General features: G+C 35.3%; 1 protein-coding gene across 6 annotated transcripts in view; it reads left to right on the top strand.

The window, feature by feature from the left end:
- Positions 1 to 26,713, top strand: part of CNKSR2 (connector enhancer of kinase suppressor of Ras 2) — a 288,141-nt gene that overhangs the window by 234,998 nt on the left and 26,430 nt on the right. For all 6 annotated transcript variants that reach the window (XM_028522246.2, XM_028522249.2, XM_028522244.2 and 3 more), the window contains 3 exons: positions 886 to 953; positions 7,428 to 7,528; positions 9,929 to 10,478. In XM_028522246.2, the coding sequence (XP_028378047.1) occupies positions 886 to 953; positions 7,428 to 7,528; positions 9,929 to 10,478 (719 nt within the window). The remainder of the gene's footprint in view (positions 1 to 885; positions 954 to 7,427; positions 7,529 to 9,928; positions 10,479 to 26,713) is intronic.

Genomic DNA, 26,713 nt, shown 5'->3' on the forward strand with positions numbered 1-26,713 from the left:
TCTGATTTTAAAAAGTATATGGGTCATAGGTCATACTGAGCAATGGGAAATTGTCAGATCAGTTTAAAGATTTTGTGATTTGGCAACGTCATGTAGTATAAACAGTTGGAATAATGAGCACAGGGAAATACCTGGTGGTACAAAAGATGGAGATTGAAACAGGAGTTTACTTCAGGCAGTCCCCAATATTGATGAAAGCAGCACTTCTCAAAGAGGGAAGAGCTAAGATTTATTTTTAAGTTACTATTGTTCATGGAGATAAATTTTGGGGATCTCAACAGAGGTTAAATTTGTATATGCTCATTTTATCTTTGGAAAGCCTAATACCCTTGTATTTACAGACAAATTTCCTAAGTACTCTCAAGATGCGTTTCTAAGTGGATCATTAAACTTAAAAGAATTTCATCAACACTAGTATTTCATAATAAAACTTATTTTGACAGGCAAGGTCCACAACCTTTTCCCTTATCAGGACAAATTGTATCTGATATTATTTAAATATTTCTAAAGGAGCATTTGTTCTGAAGAGACAAAACAACAGAACTAGTTGGAATGCTTCTACATTGGAATAACAGACTTAATAGGGTTTTGGTCATCTCAACACCCTTTATGTTACAGATGTTAACAGGTTTGCCCAAGACTTTTCTATTAAAATTGATACTCTTTGGTGTGGGAGCAATTTGTACTACAGCAAATTTTAGCTCTTTGGAGTCTCCATGTGCCAAAAATAGCAAGGAACACATATTTTATGTAGGATTATTCCATATATTTTAGGCATATTAAAATAAATATTTCTAAGAAGTATAAGAAAGTAAGTTGCAATGTTTCTGATTTTAATATTTGGTCTTTAATATTTGGCCTGATTTTAATATTTAATTTTTTTAGATGGCTTAACAGAATTAATATGCTGACTGCAGGTTACGCAGAAAGAGAGAGGATTAAGCAAGAACAAGGTAAAAGAATACTTTTTTAAAAGATTTTATTTATTTATTATTAGAGAGGGGAAGGGAGGGAGAAAGGGAGAAAAACATCAATGTGTGGTTGCCTCTTGAACTCCCCCTACTGGATACCTGGCCTGCAACCCAGGCATGTGCTCTGAGTGGGAATTGAACTGGAGACCCTTTGGTTCACAGGCCAGTGCTCAATCCACTGAGCTACACCAGCCAGGGAAGAATACTTTTTTAAAAAAATAATTGTGTTATACTTCTTTTTTTCTTGTTGTTATTCTACACAGTGATTTACTGTTATCACTTGAGAGAAAATTCATGTGTTAGTTTATGCTTATTTGTCTTCTGGGTACTCTGGATACAAACCATAGTATTTTATAGGTAAAGTTGAATAAATTAAACAGATAAGGAATAAACTCTCAAATTTTTGGAACAGCTAATGTGAAGTTTTCTTCTGTTTGTTGCCAACTCCCTCAGTCTTTTTCCTATGGGAGTAAAAAAATCTCAAAAATTTGAAAGTCTTTAATTGGTTCTATATGTTGACCAAATTCCAGGTCCTTGGTGGTGAGTTGTTTTTTTTTTTTTCTGTTTAGTAGTTTTATAGACATTTAAGCAGCTTTTTATGCTAAGAGCTCAAATGAATGATCCCTTCTTCGATAAATTATCTTATTTAGTTTTGTTCTTCAATTCTATTACTGTGTAATTGTTTATGGAACTTGCCTTGGTATTGACCTCAGATTTATGAAAAACAATATCATGATGCAGAATTGAAATCTGAACAAAAGCTGTGGTCACCATTCTGAAGTGGCATCCCATTTCCCAGAGAGTATTTGTTGTACATCACTTGGAAGCATGAATAGTTTTTTGAAAAATTTTCAGACCCTAAAGTTGAAAGAATTTCACAAATTGATACACATACAAACGTAGTTCTATTTGTGTATCCAGTGGGCATAGCGTGTCTGTTGATATGGAGATTCTAAAATCCTTCTGTTTCCTCTCAGAGTATAAACCTGAGCCAAAACTTTTTAAAACATCTAAAAACTAAAGGTTAGAGAGATCTAAAGGAGATAACCAGATCCTAAAAGTAATTTGTCAGCAAATTTTCAGGGCCAGGGTCAGCAAACTTTCTGTAAAGAGCCAAATAGTAAATATTTTAGGCTTTGCAGGCCATAAGGGTTCTGTCGCAACTACTTCACTCTGCTGTTGCAGCAGGAAAACAACTCTAAACACGTAAAGGGGCATGGCTAAGCTCCAATCAAGCTTTATTTGTGGATGCCAGGATTGGATTTCATATCGTTTTGAAAAATATATTCTTCTTTTCCTTTTTTAACCATTTAAAAATGTAATAATCATTCTTGATTCACAGGCCCTATGAAAACATGCAGAGTGCCTCATTGGCCTGCAGGCCATAATTTACCAAGCCCTGGCCACAGGGTGAGGGAATGGAGGTGGGTAGAGAGGTTCAGGGTGAGGAGATAGAGCAGGAAATTTCAAAGAAATAGAAAAACATGTTTCCTGCCAGTGGGAATTCATCATCTTGTTGAGGATCTCAAAAATACACACTTGAAATTGCTTAAGAAAAATTAAAGAGCAACGTAAAGTACATCAGTAGTAATTTTTTGTATAATGTGAAACTGATTTTAAAAATTTGCTAAGTAGGTGCAAATTTTTTTAAAGCTTGATTATTTTTTTAAAGCTTGAGAGATGGTATTAATGAAGAAACACTTGCTGGAAAAAGTGATCAGTGAGCCTCACATAAAGTCAGCAATGGAGAGGGAGAGAAGATATTTGATCCAATAATAAGTATTTCTGTGTAAGGCCTTCAGCTAGCACTCTAATTATACCAAGGTAAAATAAGCACTTGTCCTACCTGAAATTCCATTCCTAAATTTTAGTGGAAAATATACTCTTAGTAAAATATGGAAAGTGAAATGTAAGCAGGTACAAATCAACGTTCATGGGTATGAGAATGGAGAGAGTCCTTCCAGATGTAGAGTGGGGAAAGGCTTTATGTTTGCTCAATTATCTGAGGTTCTCCCAGGATGAGAAAAATGTGGAGTCAAGGAAGTAACAAAATTCCTGTGGTGGAACCAGCATGGATACTTCCACAAATAACGTGGAAGCCATCTTAATTAAACCAGTGTGCACAGGCAAACCCCAGCCAGACAATGAATGTCAGGCCACTTAATACGCCACTTACTTCATTGTTAAAGGTATATTCCACACAGAGAGCAGTGTGGTGATTACCAGAGGGAAAGGCAGGTGGGAGAAGTAGAAGAGGGTAAAGAGGGGATAAATGGTGATGGAAAGACACTTCACTTGGGGGTGGTGAATACACAAAACAGCTTACAGAGGATGTATTGTAGAACTGTACACCTGAAACCTATGCAATGTCATCCCAGTAAATTCAATAAAAAATACAAATCCAAGCAAATTTTTAAAACTGTTTATTCCCCACCTTCATGCTTCAACTTAATTTATAGGCCTATAATTATGGTGAGAGTGCTAAAAAAAATGCAAGCCTTTCTTTTCAAATGTCTTTAAAAGGCAAAAAACTGTTCTTTGAAGGTACATACAGATTTATTTCTGATCTTTTTAAGATGTAAGAATTAGAAGTATGGTCAATGTACTGATGGGAAAATAAATCTTTAAAAAAAGTCAATTTGTGTGAACATGGAAGGCTGGAGTTCCAGGCTTAACTTCTATATTTTATCACTAGGCATTACTTTGAAGCTGAGCATGTTCTTGATTTAGTGATTTTCCTTTGTATTTGGTATATATGACCAAATTTCATTATGGATGAAAGAACTGGTAAGTTGTATTATACATGCAGGCTCTAAAAAGTATTCATTCCATGGATTCCTGCTGCTCTGGTCTCTTGTGTGAGTAAATATTTTAGTGCCTCCTGGAGTATGGTAGACAATCATAGCCAGAAAGTAATAGTTACAACTCAAATATCTCTTGGTAATACAGTACCACTGGAATCTGAAATAATTAGGATTTCTACCTAGAGTGTGCATTCCTCAGGTACTCTAACATAGATCAGAAGCATAGACCTCCTACCTTTGCATGAGTAGGTCTCATAGTATTCTATACAGAAAACTACTGAATATGTGTGTCTAATCCATACTTCTTTAAAGTTATTTGACGCTTTTGAGTACCATAGTTGAAGTTCATTCAAAATATAGCTGTTTGAGGATTGGGAATATTTCATAATGGTGCAAAGGAATAATTGCCAAACACTGTATCTATTTAAATGCTCAATGCAATTTAGAAGTGACTCTTCCATTGACTTAAGTAAAAGTTTCATGAGTTACTGTCATTAACTACAGAAATATAAAGAATGTGGGGTTCTCTTTCATTATTCATCATTGTACTTAAAGAAAACAGGGTTATATTAAATTATGCCAAGATAACAATTTGGCTAATTATCTGCTAGTCATTTTTCTATATTCCTCCAGCTTCAAGTCCGACGTTCATTACATTATTTTCAATCACATATTAGGTCTTCTTAGAGCTTTAATTACATAAAAATGAATGAAGTATATTGTGTTTATTTGATAGTTCTAGATGAAAAAGTCAATTCTTCTCAAATTATCTTTTTGTATCAAAATGAGAAGTGGAAATTTTCCTGTTTCATTGATGGCACTGTTTATTCATGATTAGTTACTTATAAAATTGAATTCACTGCAAGAGACATTCAAAGTATCCATTTATTTTTCTCTAAATAGAGAGCTAAAAAATTAATTTGCTCTTAGAATGAAAAACAGACTAGTTTCAGCTTCTGAGCGACAGTATGCTTGTAATTTTCCACATGAGCCAAAAAAAGCCTGACTACATTTTCTGTGAAGCCTGTTCTCTAGCATTGCTCTCTCAAAGACACACAGCTTAGTATGAGCAATGAAATTATTCTGCAAAGTGAAGTGATATTTCAGTCTTTTCTTAGGCAACCCAAGAAAACTTTAGATGGGCGGTGCTTTTTAATAGATCAAGAATTACATCAGATAGTGAGCTAAAATTGTTTCTAATTTAGCTTAGGGGAAAAAGTAGAAAAAGACTCTCCCAAATATGGTGCTTGTAGTGATAGCTATAGAGACCTTGATACGACGATGATCATTTCCTTCTCCATGTGCCAATAAGGACCACTAGAGGTGCTGACTCCTTGAGACCACAAGGTATTAATGCAAAGGTCAAAGAGAAGCTCAACAGAGGTACCAGTTTCTGGGAATAGTAGGAAGGGTAAAAGCAGAGTGATCTTGGCAAGCTCAATCCCTTCACCTCCAGCAGTGACTTCCCAATAGTATTTCAAGTTCCCACAAAAGTACCGAATGCAGGCCCCAGGGCTCAAGAATTCACTTTTCATGGCTAGAAATTGCTATAAGAAAAAACTAATGTCTAAGTCTGAACACCAGGCGTTTATATCCTATGTGAGCTGGGTCCGACTGTCTTGGCATGCTACCTACAAAGAGGACCGGGGCTCCTAACTAGTATTTATTGACTGATTTCAAGGTGCAAAGTCTCTTTTTTAATTTATTTTTTTAACCTTCACCTGAGGACATGCTTATTGATTTTAGAGAGAGGGGAAGGGATAGAGAGAAACATCAATGTGAGTGAGGAACATCGATTGGTTGCCATTTGTACACGTCCTGACCAAGCACCGAAGCCCAGCCTAAGCATGTTCCCTGACTGGGAATTAAACCAGCAACCTTTCTGTTTATGGGACAATGCTCCAACCCACTGAGCCACACAGACCAGGGCAAAATCCCTTGGTATATGTTACCTTATTTAGTATCTCCACATATACAAACTCTGAAAGGCAGTTATTGTTACCCCCTTTTACAGATGACAAAACAGACTCAGAGAGGTCAAGTAACCATCACAAGCATATAGATGGTTAAGTGTCGCAGCCAAGAATTGAACCTACATCTGCTTGAGTATATCGCTCATGCTTTTCTCACCAGTGTTTGCTGGGTCCATCTCTGGGCAACTATGTCAGTTTACATTTGCAGGAGGCTTAATATACTGGCCATCACTGGCTTGATCCAATGTCAAAACCAGACGTCAAATTTATACTAACTAGTCTTTGCTTATCTTTTACTCAAAGGGAACAATTACAGTAGAAATAGAATTTCCAGAGTCCTTGTATTTTTAGGCCTAAATATAATAGCCTCCATTGCTAAGGAATTTCTATTCACAATAGCCAGAGTTACAGAGCAGCAGAAAGAGGGAGCTTAAAGGATTGTGGATATATGTGGCATTAAACATTCCCCCTGTGCCATACAAAAGAGTCCCAGTGACATAGCCCTCTGAGATTTAGAGCAACACAAGTTCTTAGTTCAAATCCTACTTCTGCTAATTTCTAATCAGCATATAATTAAAAATCCAATATATTTTAGCAGTACTTATTAATATTGTTTAGCAGCACAAAGGAAATACATAAAAATACTACAATATAGGAATTCCTGTTTGGAGGGGGGGGTCCTGAAAAAAATATGTGCCATGGTTTTTCACCAAAATCTGAATATTAGTCAAGTTTTCTGATGGTTCTTTTCTGATTTAGATTTTCATAATAATAAGGAAACTTTTGTTTTAATACCTTTTCTCTTTTATAATCTGAAATTCATATGGATAATACTTCTGGGTTTTTCCATGTAAATGACATAAAGAATTAACCCAGCAGTAACAGGGTAGTTGAAGTATTATTAGTGGAACAGATTCTGAGTATTGGCCTTTTTACTGTATTTTATTTACTCATCTTATGTATCTCTCAGAGTTTTTCTCCTTCCTTCTTGCCTGATCAGCCAAGTCAGTTTGTCTAGCAGCTTACATTTTCTACCCTTTTAGGTAGTTTTAGAAGTTTGTATCTTGCAGCCCACATCAGCAGACTTGCCCTTTTGCAGTTGGCAAAATTCAGATTTGCCGTGTGTTTCAAAGTAGAGGTGGGAGTATGGTGTTACAGAGATTTATGCCAGCATGACTCTGGAAACAGTGATTGTTAGATAACTAGTGAATTGAAGCCAAAAAAGAGAATTGAGGACATTATTTTTGGAAGTGTTTATATCTGTAGGCATCTACAGCAATATATTCATTATTTTTCTTTAGGATAAAATGATACACCTTGAAGCGGCATCATATGACATCATTCATTAATTGAAGCTGCAGAATAATGTGGTCTGGAACCTCAAACACCCTAAACTTTCTTTGGCTTATGCAGTGACTTTTTCATAACTCTTTAAAATTGTGGTCATATATAATTTCTTGCTTTAAAAAGAGGTTGGAATTGGATATTTGTACACTTCCATCATCCTCAAGACCTAGCTGAAAATGAAGTTGATGGGCCTGATGGGATAGTGGGTACTGGGAAGCAGGGTGTAGGAGTGGAATGTAAATCTCCTTTTTTTAGCTGATATTGTATGTTCTTGAAAATATGTCTAGAAACATTAACAGAATGTTGATGTGTGCATGTGTGTGAATTTTCAGATTACTGGAGTGAGAGTGACAAGGAAGAAGCAGATACTCCATCTACACCCAAACAGGACAGCCCTCCACCACCCTATGATACATACCCACGGCCTCCCTCTGTAAGTTGTGAGCAGGAATGTACTTAACACAGCATCAGATTCCTTGACCTACAACCTCACTTTGCTTGTTAAAAAAAGATATGTGCTGAATTGCATGTCAGCCCTCAGTTTCTTGGAGAGAAAGAAAACAGGGAGACTAAAAGCCATAAACAGAAAATATGAAGTATGCAAACAATATTTAATCAAGGGAAATAGTAACCACAGATTCCATGTGTAATAAATATCTGATGGGGTTTATTAAGCAAACATACAAAACATACTGTTTGTATCACAGTAGCTTTTGTGAAAAGAACAACAAAAAATGTTTTCATAGAAAAAGCTATATAAATTGACCTTCTCTATTTCACACTAATAAAGTTCATTCCTATATCCTTTAGAATCAACTCATAAAAATGAAGATTATATCTGTATTGCCCATGTTTTGTCATGTAGCTTTTTGAGACGGTTAAGGATCTGGTTTAATGTACATGTTTATATGGTACTCCAGACCTCTTAAACTTAGGTAAATTACTCTTTATATAAACTATACTTTGATCTTTTAATAGGGTAAACAACTCTTCTGATTTGCATGGGACGATCTCACCTTATGCCCATTTCCCAACACAATTAGTGAGAGTGTCTGAGTAGTGTTCCACTTTAGACAATACATTGCATGGTCATGGTGCCATGAAAGACAGCTCTGCCTGTCTTGGGACTGAGTGTTTCACATAGAAAATGAAAGCTGGATTTAGGTGACAACAGCAAACCTAATTCCACCTCCATATTATTTCAGGGGATTTTAAATAAGAAAGGTGCTATGCAAGATGTTGATAATTCTAGGCCTTGGCCTTCTCAGGCTTGGCTGTGGATAAGAATCACCTCTGGAATGTTTTAAAAATGTTGATGTTCAGGCCCAATGCAAACAAATGAAATCAGATTACTTGAGCCTGCACACAACTTGCTGGTCTGGATTGTGAACTTTTTCAGAACAGTCTATTCGTCTACACATTTCTTGGCCTAGCTCAGCAGTGGCATTTACTTATTAAGTGTTAAATAAATATTTCTGAAATAAATGAGTGGGTACTTTGGGCTAATAACTAAAACGAAAGTCACATTTTTAATAAAATGTTTCAAGACAATGTCTGTTACCTAAGGAGAACGAGAGAAAAATGAAAAAATTGCAGAACTGTCCCTATCTATATGCACATTTCTTTTACAAATGCTGAAGTTCACCAAGTGCAACAGAATGCAAGGACAAGCTGTAGAAATGAAATAGTGAAGTCAATGACAAGATACAGTTTATATCATATCTTCCCTAAAACATCAGGTTCTGAATAATTCCTTTAAAATATTTATAAAAGAGGAAGAAAGGAAAAGTATACCTTCACCAAACGGCCATTTATTCATAACAACACGTGAATTTTAAGAAGGAAACTAGTCATGTTGTTATTAACATGTGAGAAGATAAACCACCCACAGAAAATGCCACGTAATTTCTCCTTTACCCTGAGGGGCAGCATGCACTTTCCCTTCAGCCAGGCTTGTCCTCAGCCCCATTTCCAATGATCACATTTAACAAATCTGGCTTCTGCCCATAGACAGGCTGAGCTGGCTCTCTAGTCTGGGCTTGCTCTGGTCTGTTAGCCCCCAGTGCAAGAGTAAGGCTGACCCAGTAGCGATGCCTGCAAGTGTTCTACAGCATTTGCTTCATGCCAGTAGTCCCTTTGCCTGGTTGTGCTTTTCACTGTAACATATATTTCCAAGATTTAAAATTCAGGGATAAATATATTCCATATTTCTTTTGTGTTTATAAACTCTGAAGTGCCTGTACTTAAAGCAAATGCTAATCCCCATGAGGGTATGATCTCATGCTACCTACATTTTTAAGTCTCTAAAAATGCCACAGAATTCACAAGGCCATGAAGCTTTTCCTTGGCACCCATAGGAGCAGACATTTGCCTGTGAAGAACAGGAAGGGCTCTGCCTGATCACAGACATTTTGTTTTCACATCCCAAAGCTTCTCTCTCTCCTTACTATCATCCTCAAGCTCCATAAACTCTGGAAACAGGAATTTGGCAACTTCAGGATTTCAAATAAGTACAGATTTAAACACCTGCAATTATTTGTTTAGTTCCTGGATAGTTCTTACATAAGTGCTCACATTTGCTTGTGCTTCGTTGTCGTAAACATCTGTATTAATATGTGAGATTTTCCAAGAGAACCTGGTACAACTGCATTTCAATACATCTACATCTCAGTCTCATACAATGTCAGCTGGGGCCTAACTTTAGGATATTTGAAAACTTGACTAGTCTTTAACTCTCAACTAGCAAATGTTACCTGGTGGAAATGAAAAGTTTCTTGGTGATAGAAGTGGCTGTTTATTTCTATAGAGACTCATCAGAGGCTCGTTTCCACAGATGAGTTGTGCCAGTCCTTACGTGGAAGCAAAACACAGCCGGCTGTCCTCCACGGAGACCTCTCAGTCTCAGTCTTCTCACGAGGAGTTTCGTCAAGAAGTGACTGGGAGCAGTGCGGTGTCCCCCATTCGCAAGACAGCCAGCCAGCGCCGCTCCTGGCAGGATTTAATTGAGACGCCCCTGACAAGCTCAGGATTGCACTATCTTCAGACTCTGCCCCTGGAGGATTCTGTCTTCTCTGACCCCACGGCCATATCCCCAGAGCACAGGCGGCAGTCCACCCTTCCGACTCAGAAATGCCACCTCCAGGATCACTATGGGCCTTATCCGTTAGCCGAGAGCGACAGGATGCAAGTGTTAAATGGAAATGGGGGCAAGCCTCGAAGTTTTACTCTGCCTCGAGATAGCGGGTTCAACCACTGCTGTCTGAATGCGCCGGTTAGTGCCTGTGACCCGCAGGATGACGTACAGCCCACAGAGGTGGAGGAAGAGGAGGAGGAGGAGGAGGAGGAGGAAGGGGAGGCAGCAGGGGAAAACATAGGAGACAAAAGTAAGTATATCGATGGAGATTCTTAGCCTGTATACACAGAGTCCTAACCTTTCCAAACTTATTTTTTAAATGTAGAATTTTGTTTCTCTTTTTTTTCCCTTAAAATAATGGTCTTGCTGCATAGGAAGTTAGCTGTCCCTTGGCGTCCTACTTTCAGAACTTAAGTAACTTGGGGGAAAAGATGAGCAATGAAACCTCTATCCCAGGATACCCATAGCTAGAGCAAATAACTTTTTTCTCCAATTACCCATTAGCCTTTTGAGGTTAATGCTATTTATTTCTTTTTCTCCCTGCTCTTAGCCACTTTCTTCTCACTTGCATACATCATCCCTTTGGTCAACAATTATTGCCCCCCGGGTTTGGGTTAAGAAACTATATATGCTTTCAAGGAGGGTGTTAGCAGAACCTTGGTTGAAAAGTAAGTGAATACACACACACACAGACACATATACAACTTAAAATTCCCAGAGTTTTTCCAAGAAGAAAATTCACATAATATTTCTACCAACTTCAAATACCCAAATTTATGTCTAGAAACCATCCATTTACTTTTCTAGTATGTGTATGGATTACAAAATTCAATTTATGGGAATCAAATCTTAAGAAAGACAAGTCAATTAAGTAACCCTCTAGCTTGTTGGAATTAAGAATATGTTTACTAGTTATCAAGTTCTTTATCCACCATGCCATGACAAGCAGCTCTTTATAACTAATGTGATACACCAGTTCAGAAACCCAGGCTAGTTTAAGGAACCAGTTATAATTCAGTTATTTTATTTAAAAAGAAAATCTAGGTCTGCCTAGAAATGTTGAATGTTAAATACAAAAATAATGTATAAAAGAAATAGGATAAAACTGTTTACATCTCTTTATTCAAAACGAGGTCTAGGTCAGTTAGTGCAGATGACCTGAGCCAATGTTGCCGGAAACACAGTTCCTGGTTTGGCCCTGCTAGGGCATTATACCAGTCTTTTTAAAGGATGCAAATAGACTGGACCCTTCAGCCCATTTTGTAAGTATATGAGACTTTGATTACAGGGTATATTTGTGGAAGTACTTCATTACAACTGAAAACAACTCAAAGCTCACAGGTTACCAGCAGGCCAAGAGCCTCCTGTCAATGTTAAGTTTGGCTCATTTCAAATGAGGGTCCTTTGGCAATTATTAACAAGAAAATATAGTGAACTTCCTTTAATGGTATGGATCTTCATTGCATTATTTAATGGGAATTAAATTATGACATATCATCAAAATATGTGTTGCTTATGATGAAATTCATAGGTTAAACCAGTTTCTATATAAATTATATTTTAGCCATAATCTCCGTGAGGAGCATTGTAAAGGTATACTGTTGGTGCAGGAAAGACAATTACCATCTACTACCTGCCAAGCCCTGTCAACATTCACATTTATTAGAGATTATGAAAGAGTCTTGTGGAAAAAATATCTGGGAGCTATGTTAGGCCTCTGTAGGAGTTCTGGCAAACATGATAATATATTTTTAATATAATTATCTAAAGTATTAAGTTGTTTTGTAAAATTTATTTAAAGATGAGTTACAAACTTCATTTCAACTGTCATCCAAGTACTACACAACTACTATAAGGATGTCAGGTTTGTTCAGTTCTACAAAGCGGAAAGTGTGTGCTACACTAGACCCTGAAAGGAAACCCCAGGCCCTGTGGTCACCGTTCCATCAGGCTCCAGTAGCCCATAGAGCATCTTTAGGCGCATGGCTTTCAGTTTTGTTTCTCCTAGTGTCTCTTTTTCTTTTGCTGTTTTGTTGATTTGACTTCTTTTAATCATATAGACGCCCTCGTAAGTCAGTGGCTTTTTCTTCCCTCAGGCTCCCAAATAGGTTAAGTGGGAAGTTATTCAGGACTACTTTTCATCTTTTTTCAGTGGGCTCTCTCTTTGTGGAATAATTGTGATGAGGCAGAACAGCCCCAGAAAGTCTGTCCATAAATTTGGTATTACACATTTGAACTTTATGGCTCAATATTGTGGGGCAGTCCATGCTATTGCAGTCAGCCCTGCTTCACTAAAGGTGGCCTTGTGCAACCTTTCAGGACCCCATTTCTGTCTGGGTATTTTTCCATAAATCTTGCCACTTGATGTCTCAGTGTCCTTCAAACTGTCCTCACCAGAGCAGTGCTTTTCATGCTTGCATAGAAGGTGCTTCTTATTTAATGGAATGTATATTGGCCTCCCTAATGATGCTTTTTTGCATTACTATTTGAAATTTTTAGAAGTGTACAAGTTCACGAATGCTTCATTTGGGAAACATCAGCTCTAAAATCAGTGTTTTCAAAAGAATCTCTAAGGTCTACGTAAGGGGTGTCATGTTCATGACTGCCCTGGGCTGACCAGTAGGAGTAAATATTCCAGGCTGCTTATTCAAACCAAGCTGCTTTAACAACAGAGTAAAACTCATTCCAGAGGAATAAGCTGTGGCCATTCCATCAGCCTCAGATGTATGGCACACCTTCCAATACGGAGCACTCAGTATGTACTGCACAGGCTAGCAGGCAACAGTGCTTGTTAGAATCCAAGTCCAAAAGCCGTTTGTTTCTAACTGCCCTGCTCGAGGCCAGCATTCTGTTTGACTTACTAAAGTAAATTCACACTAATCAAGTACACACCTGCAGAGCAACTAAGTTTAAAGTCTCCAGCTCCAAACATTTTTCTTAGTGCGCCAAGAAGTCAAAAATAGGAAGTGTCAGGAGTGTAGGCAGAAGGAATAATGGAAGAAAACATGAAAATACAGTCTATTTTCTGCATTAAGGGTAAAGAATTATGTCATCAACCAAACCCCTTTTTATCATTTATATTTATTTTAACTTTATATAACATACATTATACAGTGTTTATGAGTTTTCAAAGCAATCTAAGAAGCAAGATGTACCTAAATCTGTGACCTATATGTTCAATTTGGTCCTGCTTATGAAGTATGAATTTAGCCTTCTTTAGAACAGACGTCAGTGTATTCTCAGGATTGAACTACCTTTTGTCTTCTTTTGAAATGCAGTTATTTGAGTCATACTGATTTTTCCTCAGGTTGAACTCATTTTAGTCTAAAATGAATGCTACTAAAACTACACAGATGAGACTTGTCTTGTTTTCCTTTGACTGAAAAGTCAGCTTGCATATTAATTATCCTGACCTACTTCACTGGCATTTAGGAGAAGACAAGTAATTTCCTATTATCCCAATTAGCAGTTTTGAAGCTTACTGAGCTACAGGATTTATAATACTTCAGTTAAATTAAATTATAAATTATGTCAGCCTATGCAAGTTTTAAGGAGTGTAAATCATAAAAGTGTGGGACAAAATATAAAGATATATTTCACTCAGAAATCATCTGCCATAACACTAAAATACTGTTTTGGTTAATGCAGCTTCAAGTCTGCTTGAAATAGCTTTCTTTCCTTTGCCATAAGAAATTTAAATGAGGTTTTCAAAAATGTCATCGCTTGATCCTGCTAATTTCCCTCATGGCCCATTTATAAGAGTATTCTTTACTAGCCATACATTCTCAGTACCTCCGTATACTCAATGAGGTTATAGTGTTCTCTTTTTGATTGTCTTGGAAATAACCTAGCAGTATTCTCACTTAATTTACACATTTATTAGCTTGGTCTTAGAAATCTAAAGCAAAACCTAGCAGGTTTGCGGTGGGGGGAGGAAGAGGGTATATAAAATCTATTTCCTTGTAACTATAATACACTTCAGGTTATCTGGTCAAGATTTTTATTGATGCTTTCAAAATGAAATCAGCTGAGAAACACATTTTAAAGTTATTCTTTTGAGTCTAACATTCTTTGCACGCCATTACAACTGAGTGGCCTAATAACTTAAATTATCTAGCAGACAGGCTGGATAATGACTACCAATTCAGGACAGAAAAAGACTAATCTTCTTCAATCATTTTAAAAGAGTCCTAGAGTAATTTCCTGAAGAGTTTCTAAAAGCCATGAATTTGTTTTTAAGAACATTCAGGTAGGAAGTGTGTGGGTAAGGGGGAGATATTTCTAAAGTATGAAATTGTGTTAAAGGAAAAAAAGGAGCAAGTTGAAAATAAAGAATAATTTTAAAGTACTTTTTATGGTCTTAATTTATTGTCAAGATAAATTATGCGCAAACACAAAGAATTTAGAGCAGTATAATCACCAATAATATCTTAAATTATAGTTTGGTTCTAAAGGTAATAGGTGGAAAAGATATATAAGGATTGTAAATAAAAAGACATCCATTAAAGTTCAAGAAAGAATAACAGAGAACCTTAAGTATGCCACTTTTATTAAGTTTAAGGGCATTATTCTTGGCTGGTTCTGTAACAAATACATATAAATAAAGAACACAGAAAATCTATGAAGTAGTAAACAAATATTCTATTAATACCCTATTTCCTGATTTTGAAGAAAGACTGTTAGACATAAAACACCAAAGGTTAAATATAGAGTCTAGCCATAATTCTGATATTGATTATAGGTTGGGTTTTTAATCACACCTCCCTCATTTTTTTGGCTTAAATAATGAGAAAAAGTTATCTTAGTTTATAGAAAATTCAGAGGTGAGGTTGTTCTGGAGTGAACTGAATGGCTCTGCAGTGTCAGGAGTCTCAGTTAACTTTTCTGTAATGACAAGAGCTCCAAGCATCACTTCTTATAAGATATCATCCAAAAAGCCAAAGGCAGGCTCTATCTTTAGTCTTTTTTGTAATATCAAGAACAATTTCCTAGATCCTTCCAGCACTTAGATTCCTTTGACCAAGGTTGTACCACATGCCCATGGCTAAATTGCAAGGGAAATGGAATGATTATGAATAGTTTAGGCTAACCTTGATTTGTTTCTGAGATCATAAGAAAAGAAATGTACCAGACTGTTTATCTACATAAGCCTCTCTTTTGTTATGTAGATTACATCCTCAAATGATTTGTTCAAACAGTGTTTCACTCTTTGAAAAAATGTATGTGCAAACACATACCCCAGATCACGTCCTACCATTTAAGCCTTGGCACTAACAAAATGCTAGATATCTAAATGGGGATAAATATTACGTAACTGAACATGTAGCTAGTTAGATATAATTACTGTTGATTTTTGAAATGAATGAGCATGTTTTCCTACAAACACTAAATGATCAGAACTTAGAATACAATCTGTGGAGAGTTCCTTAGTTAAAATCCTTGCTTTGTCCCTCTACCACTTGCAAGCAGTATGACTGATCAAGTTATTTAACACCTCTGGACCTCAATGGCTTCATTGTTAAATCACGTGGTATCAGTATTGATGAGGCTGGATGAGGATTAAATGAGGTAATGCCAAAGACACTTAGTTTCCATATCTGTAAGTCTATCCAAAAGCTGTTTTATAATTATGTGACTTGTGTAGGTTTTATGCAGATTTAAATTTAGGCCAAGAGAGCAATTATACTTGAATAGTGAATTGGTCCTGGCAAACCTCACTAAATAACATTTACCTGACTATGTGACCTAACTTAGTTCAATTTCAGCTGTTTTTGTAGGTCAAAATGATGACATATCAGCAAGTTTTTATGTTTCAACATAATATATTAGCTATGTTCCAGGAGCTAAAATTAAAATATACCTTATTTCATATTCTTATCACTTACTACTCCTTTTTTTTGGCATTGGACATTTAGGAACTCAAAAGAAACATATTCCAAATAGCACTAGCCTTATCATATATATTTAATTAAATATGTATTTCTAGGTCTTGCCATTCAAATAGCAGTTTAAATATTTTCCCCTCAGAGTCCTACCCTGACAACCCAGTCTGACTGAGATGACTCTACACCACCACCATCATTCATCCTGTGGTATGCCACTCTGTTTTATAGTCTTCACAGCCTTATCACTATGAGTATAATATCAAATATTTTCTACTGATATGCTTTTCATCTCTACCCACCAAAATATAAGTTTCTTAAAAGCAGAGATTTTATTCCCACCTTGTACACCCAGTGCCTAAGATAGTATATGGTCCATCATAGGGCAGGCATTATTGGATGAATGAATGAGTGGGTGAATGAGTGCCTGAATGAATGAATAAATAGTAGCTAACCATCTTGCCACAAATTATTTTCCATTTTATTAATTATATAGTAGTTAAAGCTAAAGTTATTGTCTTATGAATTGTGTGACATAACCCAGTAATCAAAATATTGTAAAATTTTTCACTTAGGGTGTTTGGTGAGGGAAAGGACAGGACTACATGTGCTCAGCATACCCTCTTTATGCTGGGCACCAGAAAGCTGGGATGCTATTAACTAGAATTGCTGTGCTTTGTATTATTATTCATTTATGGTCACCTTCTCTATTGTTGAAACCCTTCTCTTCCTGCCTGTTTCACCCCCATTGGAAATATGAAGTCCACAAGAATATGACATGTGAGATAACTAGTTCATTATTAGAAACCATATCTTCTAGCACCCCTTGGCAGTCGTTTTTCCTACAAAAATCTGCAGCCTATAGAAGGAAGGCTAGCTGCACTGGAAGTCACCCATCACCTAGTTCACCCTGATTCATATGTAAAACATGTTGAAATTCCAACCTGTACTTCACTGAATAACCAATAGCCCTGTATCAGCCAGGAAAATAATCTCCGAAATGTTAATAAGTAATGAAGCTACATTTAAAGGCAAAAGAATGAATTCTAGATGCTGCAAAGTTGCATAGCACACGTGGCCAGATAAGAACTAAAGCTCACATAAAAGAATGACAAAAACTTCACCAGTATAAAAAGGCAAGTTATGATTTACAATTTGTTTTACCAAGAAAGATGATTGGATTCAGCTACATTATTACTTGTTACTGTTTTCACACATCAGAAAAGCAAACCAATTTTCTTCAGATCATTAACAGCATATTGTCAATTTCTCAGTGGAGCACTTTCTAGCTTATTTTATGGGGACCTGTCTTATGTTCTGTCTCCATTTACCTTGGTCACCCTTGCCAGAGAAAGTTGAAGTCACAAATGTCTCCTTTTTTCCATCTACATTTTAAATCCACTTTCTATGGTTACCAATTTACCAGAAGATGCTAGCTTAAAACATAATAAGATTATACCATAAAACATACATTGGAAGTTTTTTAATTTTCCTATATGTTTTTCTTTTGTTGTTTAATTGAAAAGTATTAACTTGCTTATTGCTAAACCAATACATACAGACAGACAGACATAAAAAATGATGAACATTAAAAGCAGCCTTCTCTTCTAACTCTGGAGAAGTAACTTCTGTTTAAAATTAAGGTTTTAAAATATAATTATTGTATGAATTTGTTTTCCTTATATATCTTTTTCCTGTAACTCAATGTGAAGTAGAGAGGCATGATATGGTTTAGTTGGTTTTCAGCTACCTTTTTTCCTCTGCAGTGTTTTTATGTGACCTTAGTTTATAATATAAGCAACATTCTTGTGAGATAACTTACACATCATTCAGAACCCAACCTAATCCCACCATATGTTACCATAGAAAATGCAACAGAGACCTGTTGATCCTTTCAAAAATGGTGGAAGGAGAAATGGGAAAAGAAATGACAAAGGATATACATGTACACTTATACCCTCCACACACATCCATACACATCAGAAGCTCCTTGCCCCCCTGCTTCATGCCTTGGTGCCATATGGCTTTTGGCCAGCCTTCTTTATGGCAGTATATCAATAATGTCAGCTTATTTCAAAGCTCTATGATGAAAACAGATAAGCCAGAGCCAGACAGCTAAAAAAACCACAAGATTGGCTTTGAAAAGCAAGAATGTGGAATTCAGGGGTCAACTTCAGAACTGCTCTATCTGGTGGTCAGAGTTTACCTGTGCATTTACTTCTGACAGTGGCCAGAGGGGAGAGAAGAGGGAATTTCAGGGGGGAATGGGTAGGGATTACAGGAACAAATTTGGAGGGCACATGGACAAAAACTAGGGGTGAGGGGGAAGGGGGGAGGGTTGGGTGGGTGGGCTGGAATGGGAGTAGGGGGGAGAAAACTGTACTTGAACAATGATTAAAATAAAATAAAATAAAATAAAATAAAATAAAATAAAAAAATTTTAAAAAAAAAGAAAACACTAAACCTTCTACTAAACCATCTCCCTTACTTATTTTTTTTAGTGTTCTCACAAGTCCCATTCTCCTGGCCCCCCAGACTTTCCTAGGTTTAGCCATAGGCAGATCTTAACCCTATTATTTGGTTTTAATAGCTCAAGGTATGATAAGCTGAAATTTTTCCTTTAATGTAAAAATACTCTCAATAATATGTCATCTAATAAGAAAAAAAATGTCCATTACTATATATTTTAAGTGCCAAAGTGACAGTTGGCCGTAAAAAAATATTTTAATATTTAAACCTCATACTTGAGAACTTCTAGAAGATTCTTGTCTCAGGAATGCAATATGACAATTTTATATATATTTGTCCCTATTACAACACAAAGTATGCCAATAAAATAAACTTCCTGAGTTATTTCACAGAAATTGTAGAATACTTCAAAATAAGGCTGACAGTTATTAAACTTACCAGTTTATTTCAGAGCTATAAATTCTTTAACATTCTTAGTCATGGATTCCCTGACATTTCAATGTCTACATGTAAACTAGTAAAATGTAAACTAAACCTCCATATTGTACTTTCGATTTGCTGTATCAATATATAATCCAGTTAGTTCTAAGCATGTATTCATTCACTTGTATTTATTTATTCAATAGATATTATTTATTTACTACATGTTAAGAGTATCTACCTCTTTTGTAAGTCCACTTACAATAAAACTTTGTAAATTTTCTTTGAGAAATACTAAAAATCTTTCTGTCTGATTAATATGAAAAGCCAAATAATTCAAAGTATACAGCATCTTTGCTACCTTGTACCAATAATTTTCTCTAGTAACTAATTTATAATATTATAAAAATGATTCCTTGAGAGATGACAGAAGAAATTATTTTAGGGCACTATGACTTCTGCAAAATGTATAAAACTAATTAGAATCAGATGAGATCACTTTTAGAGCTATTTCTGATTTGGCTCATTTCTTGAAAATAATGGTTGGGGAAAATGCATTCTCTTTACTCAGCTGTACTGATTAGCACAAATCAGATGTGTAATAATCTTAATTGATTTCTAGAAAATTAGGAAGCATCGTCTCAGTCATCAATGAGATATTAATCTATGTTCAATATAATATTGTCCATGATATTTATTGACTTAATATCCTGACCATAGATTAATATTTCTTGATGATTGAGATGTTCCTAAATTTATAGTACAAGTAATATTGAATTTAATTCTCTGAAAAACTATTAATACTAGCAAAATGTCAAATACAGAAAATTATACTGTATTTTGAATGTCTGCTTTAGGGAAGTTTTAACCTTAATATTTTAAAGAGTTTTACACTTTTTCACATGTATTTATTTTTATTTTTATTACTTTTGAATTTTATTGTTGTTCAAGTACAGTTTTCTGCCTTCCCCGCCCCCCACGCCCACCATTCCTCCCTCCCTCCCCTGATTCCACCCCGCCTTGGTTTTGTCCATGTGTCCTTTATAGTTGTTCCTGAAAACCCTTCAACCCTTTCCCCCCCATCATCCCCTCCCATCTCCCCTCTAGTTACTGTCCATTTGTTCTTAATTTCACTGTCTCCGGTTATATTTTGCTTGCTTGTTTGTTTTGTTGATTAGGTTCCAGTTAAAGATGACATCATATGGTATTTGTCTTGCACTGCCTGGCTTATTTCTCTTAGCATAATGCTCTCCAGTTGCATCCATGCTGTTTGTTGCAAAAGAGTAGGAGCCCCTTCTTTCTTTCTGCTGCATAGCATTCCATTGTGTAAATGTACCACAGTTTTTGGATCCACTCATTTACTGATGGGCGCTTAGGTTGTTTCCAGCACTTGGCTATTGTAAATTGTGCTGCTATGAACTTTGGGGTGCATAGGTTCTTTTGGATTGGTGTTTCGGGGCTCTTAGGATATAATCCCAGCAGTGGAATTGCTGGGTCAAAAGGCAGTTCCATTTTTAGTTTTCTGAGGAAATTCCATACTGTTTTCCACAGTGGCTGCACCAGTCTGCATTCCCATCAACAGTGCATTAGGGCTTTTCACATTTATAATCCCTAGTCTTCTATGATTTTGAATCTGATATTATGCTCTTTCTCTTCTGATAAATCATTCACAGACTATATTGTCTTAAGGCCTAAGATCTATTAATTTAAGACCTCCAAATTTTTTATCCATTATTTTATTGGTTCCTTTAGCTATAATTTTTTCCTTAAATTGTTATTGTTGTTGGACTAATTCAAAGTCTACTTTGTAACTTATGAGATGTATATTTTAAAGCAATCATTCCCTTTAAAATACTTGGTGAGAGAAAATAGCTCATAACTTTAACCGTGACTAAACTTAAACTTTCTACCTTTTTCTCCAACCATCTCAACTGTTTTCTCCTTGTTCTTTAATAATACAAATACACAAGGTTTCTCATGCTTTCTCATGCAAGGTTTCTCCCTAAAGAGAACAGGGAGGGGGAACAGCTTGGAATCAGTGTGGCTTTAATAAAAACCTTCTGCCAATACTGACAGTAATAAGCCCCACCTCTCACTGGGTACTCTATTGTCTTCTCACACTCTATGTAGTTGCTGGGCAGCCATTTTTTAATTTAGCATCTTAGGTCATAAGTGTCACGATCTTTTATTAATCTAATTAGAAGGATTGTGCCTCAGCTCTAAAGATAGGAAAGATGTTTACCATTCCAATTCTGTACCAATGCCAAATAGCCTTATTGAATAACTAATCAAGAAGTTAATCTTAACTTTGAATGCTTCTTTGAATGTATAACACCTTTTCTTCTTTTTCTTTTTGTATATTACTTAAGTGGTTTATAGTAGTAAATACTATAAAAGCCATTTTTGATGATTTATATTAACATAAAGAATCCATTTAATAGACAAATTATTTTTTATTTGACTAGGCATGTAATATGTGCTATGCGGTATGTAATGGTGCATAATAATTAGCCATCTCACCACTGAACTTAGAGTTTTAAATATTCACCCTCTCACCTAATATAGAAATACCTTTTACATATTTGAAAAATTGTTACTGAGACTCTGCTTGAATATTTTAGGGACTCAGACCTTGCTGCCCACAAAGACAGAGCATTCCATGTTGTACAGCTCCAGTTAAAAAGTTCTTCCTTACATTGGGTACAAAAGCTGACTTCTTATGAATTTTGACTTACGCATCTTGACATTGCAAATTAGAAAAAATACAGACAAGTATTTGAAAGGCTGACATGTAGAGGAGGGATAGGATAGTCTTTGAAGTTTCAGAGGATGTAATAGACAGAAGGAGGCTGATTTTAGATTGAAATGAGGGAAAACATTCCAATGATTGCATTTGCCCATGAGTGGAATAAATGACCTTGTCAGTTTAGTGGACTTCTTGTTACTCAGCGTTTAAGAAGGGGCTGAAACCAGCTACCAGTCAGGGCTTCCTGAGCCAGCAGGAAAGTTGAACTTGACAGCTTCGTCTAACTCTAAGGTTTTATGGTTCTCTTCAGTATAAAAAGGCCTCACCTTTGCTCTCACCATGGTTCCCCACACAGTGTACAGGTCTAGAACTATATAATGGAATTGTGTTATCAAACATAATTTGTGTTGTCTGATTTCTGATCTGGATGCATATAATCACCATAACTTTATACCTATGACATGAGTTCTAGATAACTCACTGCCCTGGTTACCCTCATCTGTACATCTTATTTCCTTTTAGTGCACTTATGCCAAGTGTGTTGGAACTATTACAGTGATCTGGACACCATACTTTTGTTTACATAATTATATCATTAGTTTAACCTACTCACTGTTGGTTCCTATAATGCTTTAATGTTACCAAGTCATAAATAGCATCCCACATTTATTTACTTTATGTCTTAACCTAAATGCAACTATTTATATTTATTCCTGTTAGAGTTTAACTTCTCAGATTTCACCCAGCACTATTTAATTCAGCTAAGAAAGTTTGGAGTCTGTTTTATCATCTATGATGTTAATCATCCCTCCTATTGTTGAATAACCCTACAATGTTCTAAGCCTCCTTTCTGTTTCCACTGCTTTACTGATTAAGGAAAGGACATTTTTTAAAACATTTTAAAGAAAAAAAGGAGCAATGACAGAGCTTTACAGCATTCAGTCTGAAATTTTATCCAGTCATTCAAAGTTCTCCTCTGGATTCACCTAATAGTACTGTCATTCAATCGATGTTACATGAGGATATTATTCATAAGGATATTGTACAAAAGTTCATCATATGCAAGTCACACTGCCAGTGGCTTTCCTCTTGTCTCCCAACCTAGAGATACTGCCCAGGAAAAAAAATAGTTTAAAATGCTTAATTTGTATTGAATCCATGTTGATCCTTCAGTTGAAATTTAAAAATAAAACTCCTCCCAATCATAACCAATTCTAAAACTTCGCTATGTACCTATATCAGGTTCATCATTGTGTTTTCTGTAGACTCCATGCTGGCTTTTTTTTTTTAATAAGAGAAGTTGCTTTAAGCAATAAGACTCAAGACATTCTGACAGTCACCCTAAGCTAATTTCCAAAAAATTCATCAATTCCTAAGACTATTCTACTACTTCAAAGAGACCACAAAGTGAATCTTAGTAGTTCCTTATATTAAGAAGTATTTATTTTTTAGCTTCCTAGTGTGAAGACTTTTCTCCTTACAGTAAAAAAAGCCTAAAATATTGAAGCCATATGTTTCCACTTTCTTTTGTCATTAAATTTTTTTCATCTATATTTAGCTTTTTCACAAGTATCAGCTGAATATTTGCCTTCCTGGAACTCTTCTTACAAGCAATTGGTATTATTTTCTACTTCTTAATTCCTAGTGGCCTCTTATTCCATCTTTTGTAGAAATCCTCCTTAAGCTAAAGCTTTTGGTAAGGAACTTTCTTGTGACTATCTTGACTTCAGCTGCATCTCCTTCTCTTCATTCATTAGGACAGTTTACATTTGTATTACAGGAATTTCATTTAAAAAACTATTGATCATTGAAAAATTGTATTTGTCTGTCTGGTTTTAAAATCATGTTTTTAATCTAGGGTACATATCTGTGTGTTTTCTCTCCTCGCCACTACAAAAACATAAACAAAGTTACAGAATTTCTTCTAGTACTCTTCATGTCTAGAATGCCACTTGGTTCTTCTCTGTTGTTCAATATTAGATCCTACATAGATTTTTACTTATTTCTTTATACTTTTGAGACATGAAATTAAATTATCACGGTTTTAATGCACACAGCAATTACTTACATGAATTAATCTCATTCTAACATGTTAAATCCTATAGTTAGTATATTGGTGACAAGAAAAATTAGAGCTCAGGTTATATTGTGTTATATTATTTCATTTTCATAAAGTTTCATAGAAACTGATCTGTCATCTTTTATACTGCAAATAATGGGGAAAATGGAGCTATAGAAATTAGGTGACTTCATTAGGACAGTTTGCAAGATTTTTAATCCTTTGTTTTCACATCTCTCAGTAAATACCAGAATGTGCCAGGATAGAATATTAGAATCATACAGACCTTAGCTGTTTACAGAACCTAGTAAGGGTAAGAAAATAAGAATACCAAAGATTTCTATTAACTTATTTTTTAGACCAGAGTCCTCTTCCTGATTAGCCATATTCCTTGATCAACTGCTTTCAGTGGTTCCTAAGAACTATTATTTCTACACTGTAACCCAACTCACATTCCCTGTAAATTATAGCTTTAAATTATAGAAACAAGTTGCATTCAAATCTGTTCATGTTAAGCCCTTTTATATAAAATAATGGTGTTGGTATTTTTAAAAAACTGTAACTACCAATTTCTGCTCTAAAAAGTATGGTATAGCATTTGAGTACTTACTTCCATTAGATTATCTTGCTATCCAGTGCTGGATATGTGCTGCCAGTCTATAAAAAACAAGGGTATTTCTTGAAGGTGTTCTTTTATTATGATTTATAGATAATACATTGAAAGATTTTATAATGTATGATTTAACAAAAATGTTGAATCATACATTTAACAAAAATGTTCAACAATGTTGAACTACATTGTCCATATTCCTTGAGATTTTTACACATAGCTAGTGATACACCTGTCCCAACTGAATGACTAACCTAGCTAATGGCAAAAACAAATAAACCAACAAACTTCATTTAGCTCTTCAAAAAGTGACTTGCCTATGGGTCACTGAGCATGTGTGTAATAAACAAGGTTTATAGCATGTAATTCATTGTCATGGAACCAAGACTGTTTAAATATTAAATAAAACTATTTTGAGGGATTATAGCTTATAAAATACTGCATACTGTTGGAAGAAGAAAGACACAGGTATCCAAAAATTGGTTTCTGATCAATTATAATATAGAGAATGCAAAAAGATAATAGAATAACTAACTATTCTTCTATAATTCCAGGTAAAATTTAGCAATTCCAGATATTATTTCGAGCAGTGAGTTTATAAATGACTTTCAGGTTTTTAGAGTTTAATAGACATACCCCAACACTGATAATGGGACAGCCGAAGTATTTGAATGACTCACTGTTCAAGTATCAATAATATTTCTGCTGGTGGCATCAAATCAGTCTTCAGTTTATGAAATGTATTAGGAAGTCCCATGCATTACTAATATTCAGAGCTACCTTTTTAGTAAATTGAGATGATTGGCATTGACTAGGAACTTTAAGTCAGTTAATACACTTTTTTCACAAAATATGGAGCTATTCTACTTCATTCTTTGTCTTAAGTTTTAAAAAAAGAAAGAAAAGGCAAAAAGGCATAACACAATTTGTTGAGGTTGTTTTGTTTTGTTTTGTTGACATTCATCAAAAGCTTGCTAGGTAGGGCTTGTTTATCATCCTAAAGGTAAAATATTAAAAGCAATCATAAACCAGATGTTTCAGCAGGTCATATATCTGACAAATGACTAAAAACTCAAGAACATTTTATTGTATTTGCAATTGGGATTAGTGGACTTAAAATGATAATTGTTCTTATAAAGTTACAATTCTTATGGCTAAAAGATGAGCAATGTGGAATGCTTTTCTGATTTGAAAAGGAATAGGCTGCTCTTAAGTTTTCTATCATGACTTGTTCCATTGTTTTTTTTCCCAAGTAGAATTATGATGTATCAATTTATCTACCTGACTAAGCTTTTAGTCTATTCATTGCTCAATTTCTAAAGTCAGAGGTTATCTTAGATTGAAAATATATCATATCCTTCTATATTACCCCCAATAGCCCATAATTCAGGTGCTTATTGCCCAATCAAATGCAAGTGTGATATGTCATTAGATTTGAGAAAAGGAGAGAATACTGGTTCCCATGTTATAATTGTCTCTAATGAAATAAAAACCCACTTAATTGATCCACCAATATAATAAGAAATCAGATATTTTTAGTGATTGGGGAGTGCTTATTTAGCATTAAAACAATCTTAACTCAGTTTTAATAGATTATTAAAAGCATGTTGTATTATAAAAGTTTTAAACAGAATGAACAAATGGGTAAATCATTCAAATATTCAGGTAAATTTTGACTACTGTGTTACTCTTTCAATATTTTATGGAAATACAGAGGTGAATACATGTGTAATATAGCATTTTAAAATGTTAAAACAGTAACAAATGGTTATGTCATAATGGTATCTATTTTGTCCAATCCATGTGGTACAGAAACCTGGTCATTTAAAATCTTTTTTTTAAGTTGAGGAAATATTCTTTTAGTTATTTTTTAAAGATTTTATTTATTGATATTTAGAGAGAGGTGGAGGGAAAGAGAAAGAGGGGAAAAAAAACATCAATGTGTGGTTACCATTCATGAGCCCCCAATAGGGGACCTGGCCTGCAACCCAGGCATGTTCCTTTACTGGGAATTGAAGGGGTGGCCCTTTGCTTTACAGGGTGGCCTTCAATCCACTGAGCCACACCAGCCAGGACATAAAATCTATTCATAGGACTAAATTTTAGGTATAGCAATAAAACCATATCAAGCAATTTGGCTGCAACCCTTCCAACGACTCCCCGAGGTAGCAAGGTGATCGGAATTTTTTTGCAATAGTTCCTTCTAATCAGCCTCTGTGAATAGAAGACCTTTAAACAGTGTGTTTATAGGCTATATTTATTAACTTGGCAATCTACAACAAAGAAAACACCCTTTAGC

This window comes from Phyllostomus discolor, chromosome X, assembly GCF_004126475.2.
Source record: "Phyllostomus discolor isolate MPI-MPIP mPhyDis1 chromosome X, mPhyDis1.pri.v3, whole genome shotgun sequence".
Taxonomy (NCBI): Eukaryota; Metazoa; Chordata; class Mammalia; order Chiroptera; family Phyllostomidae; genus Phyllostomus; species Phyllostomus discolor.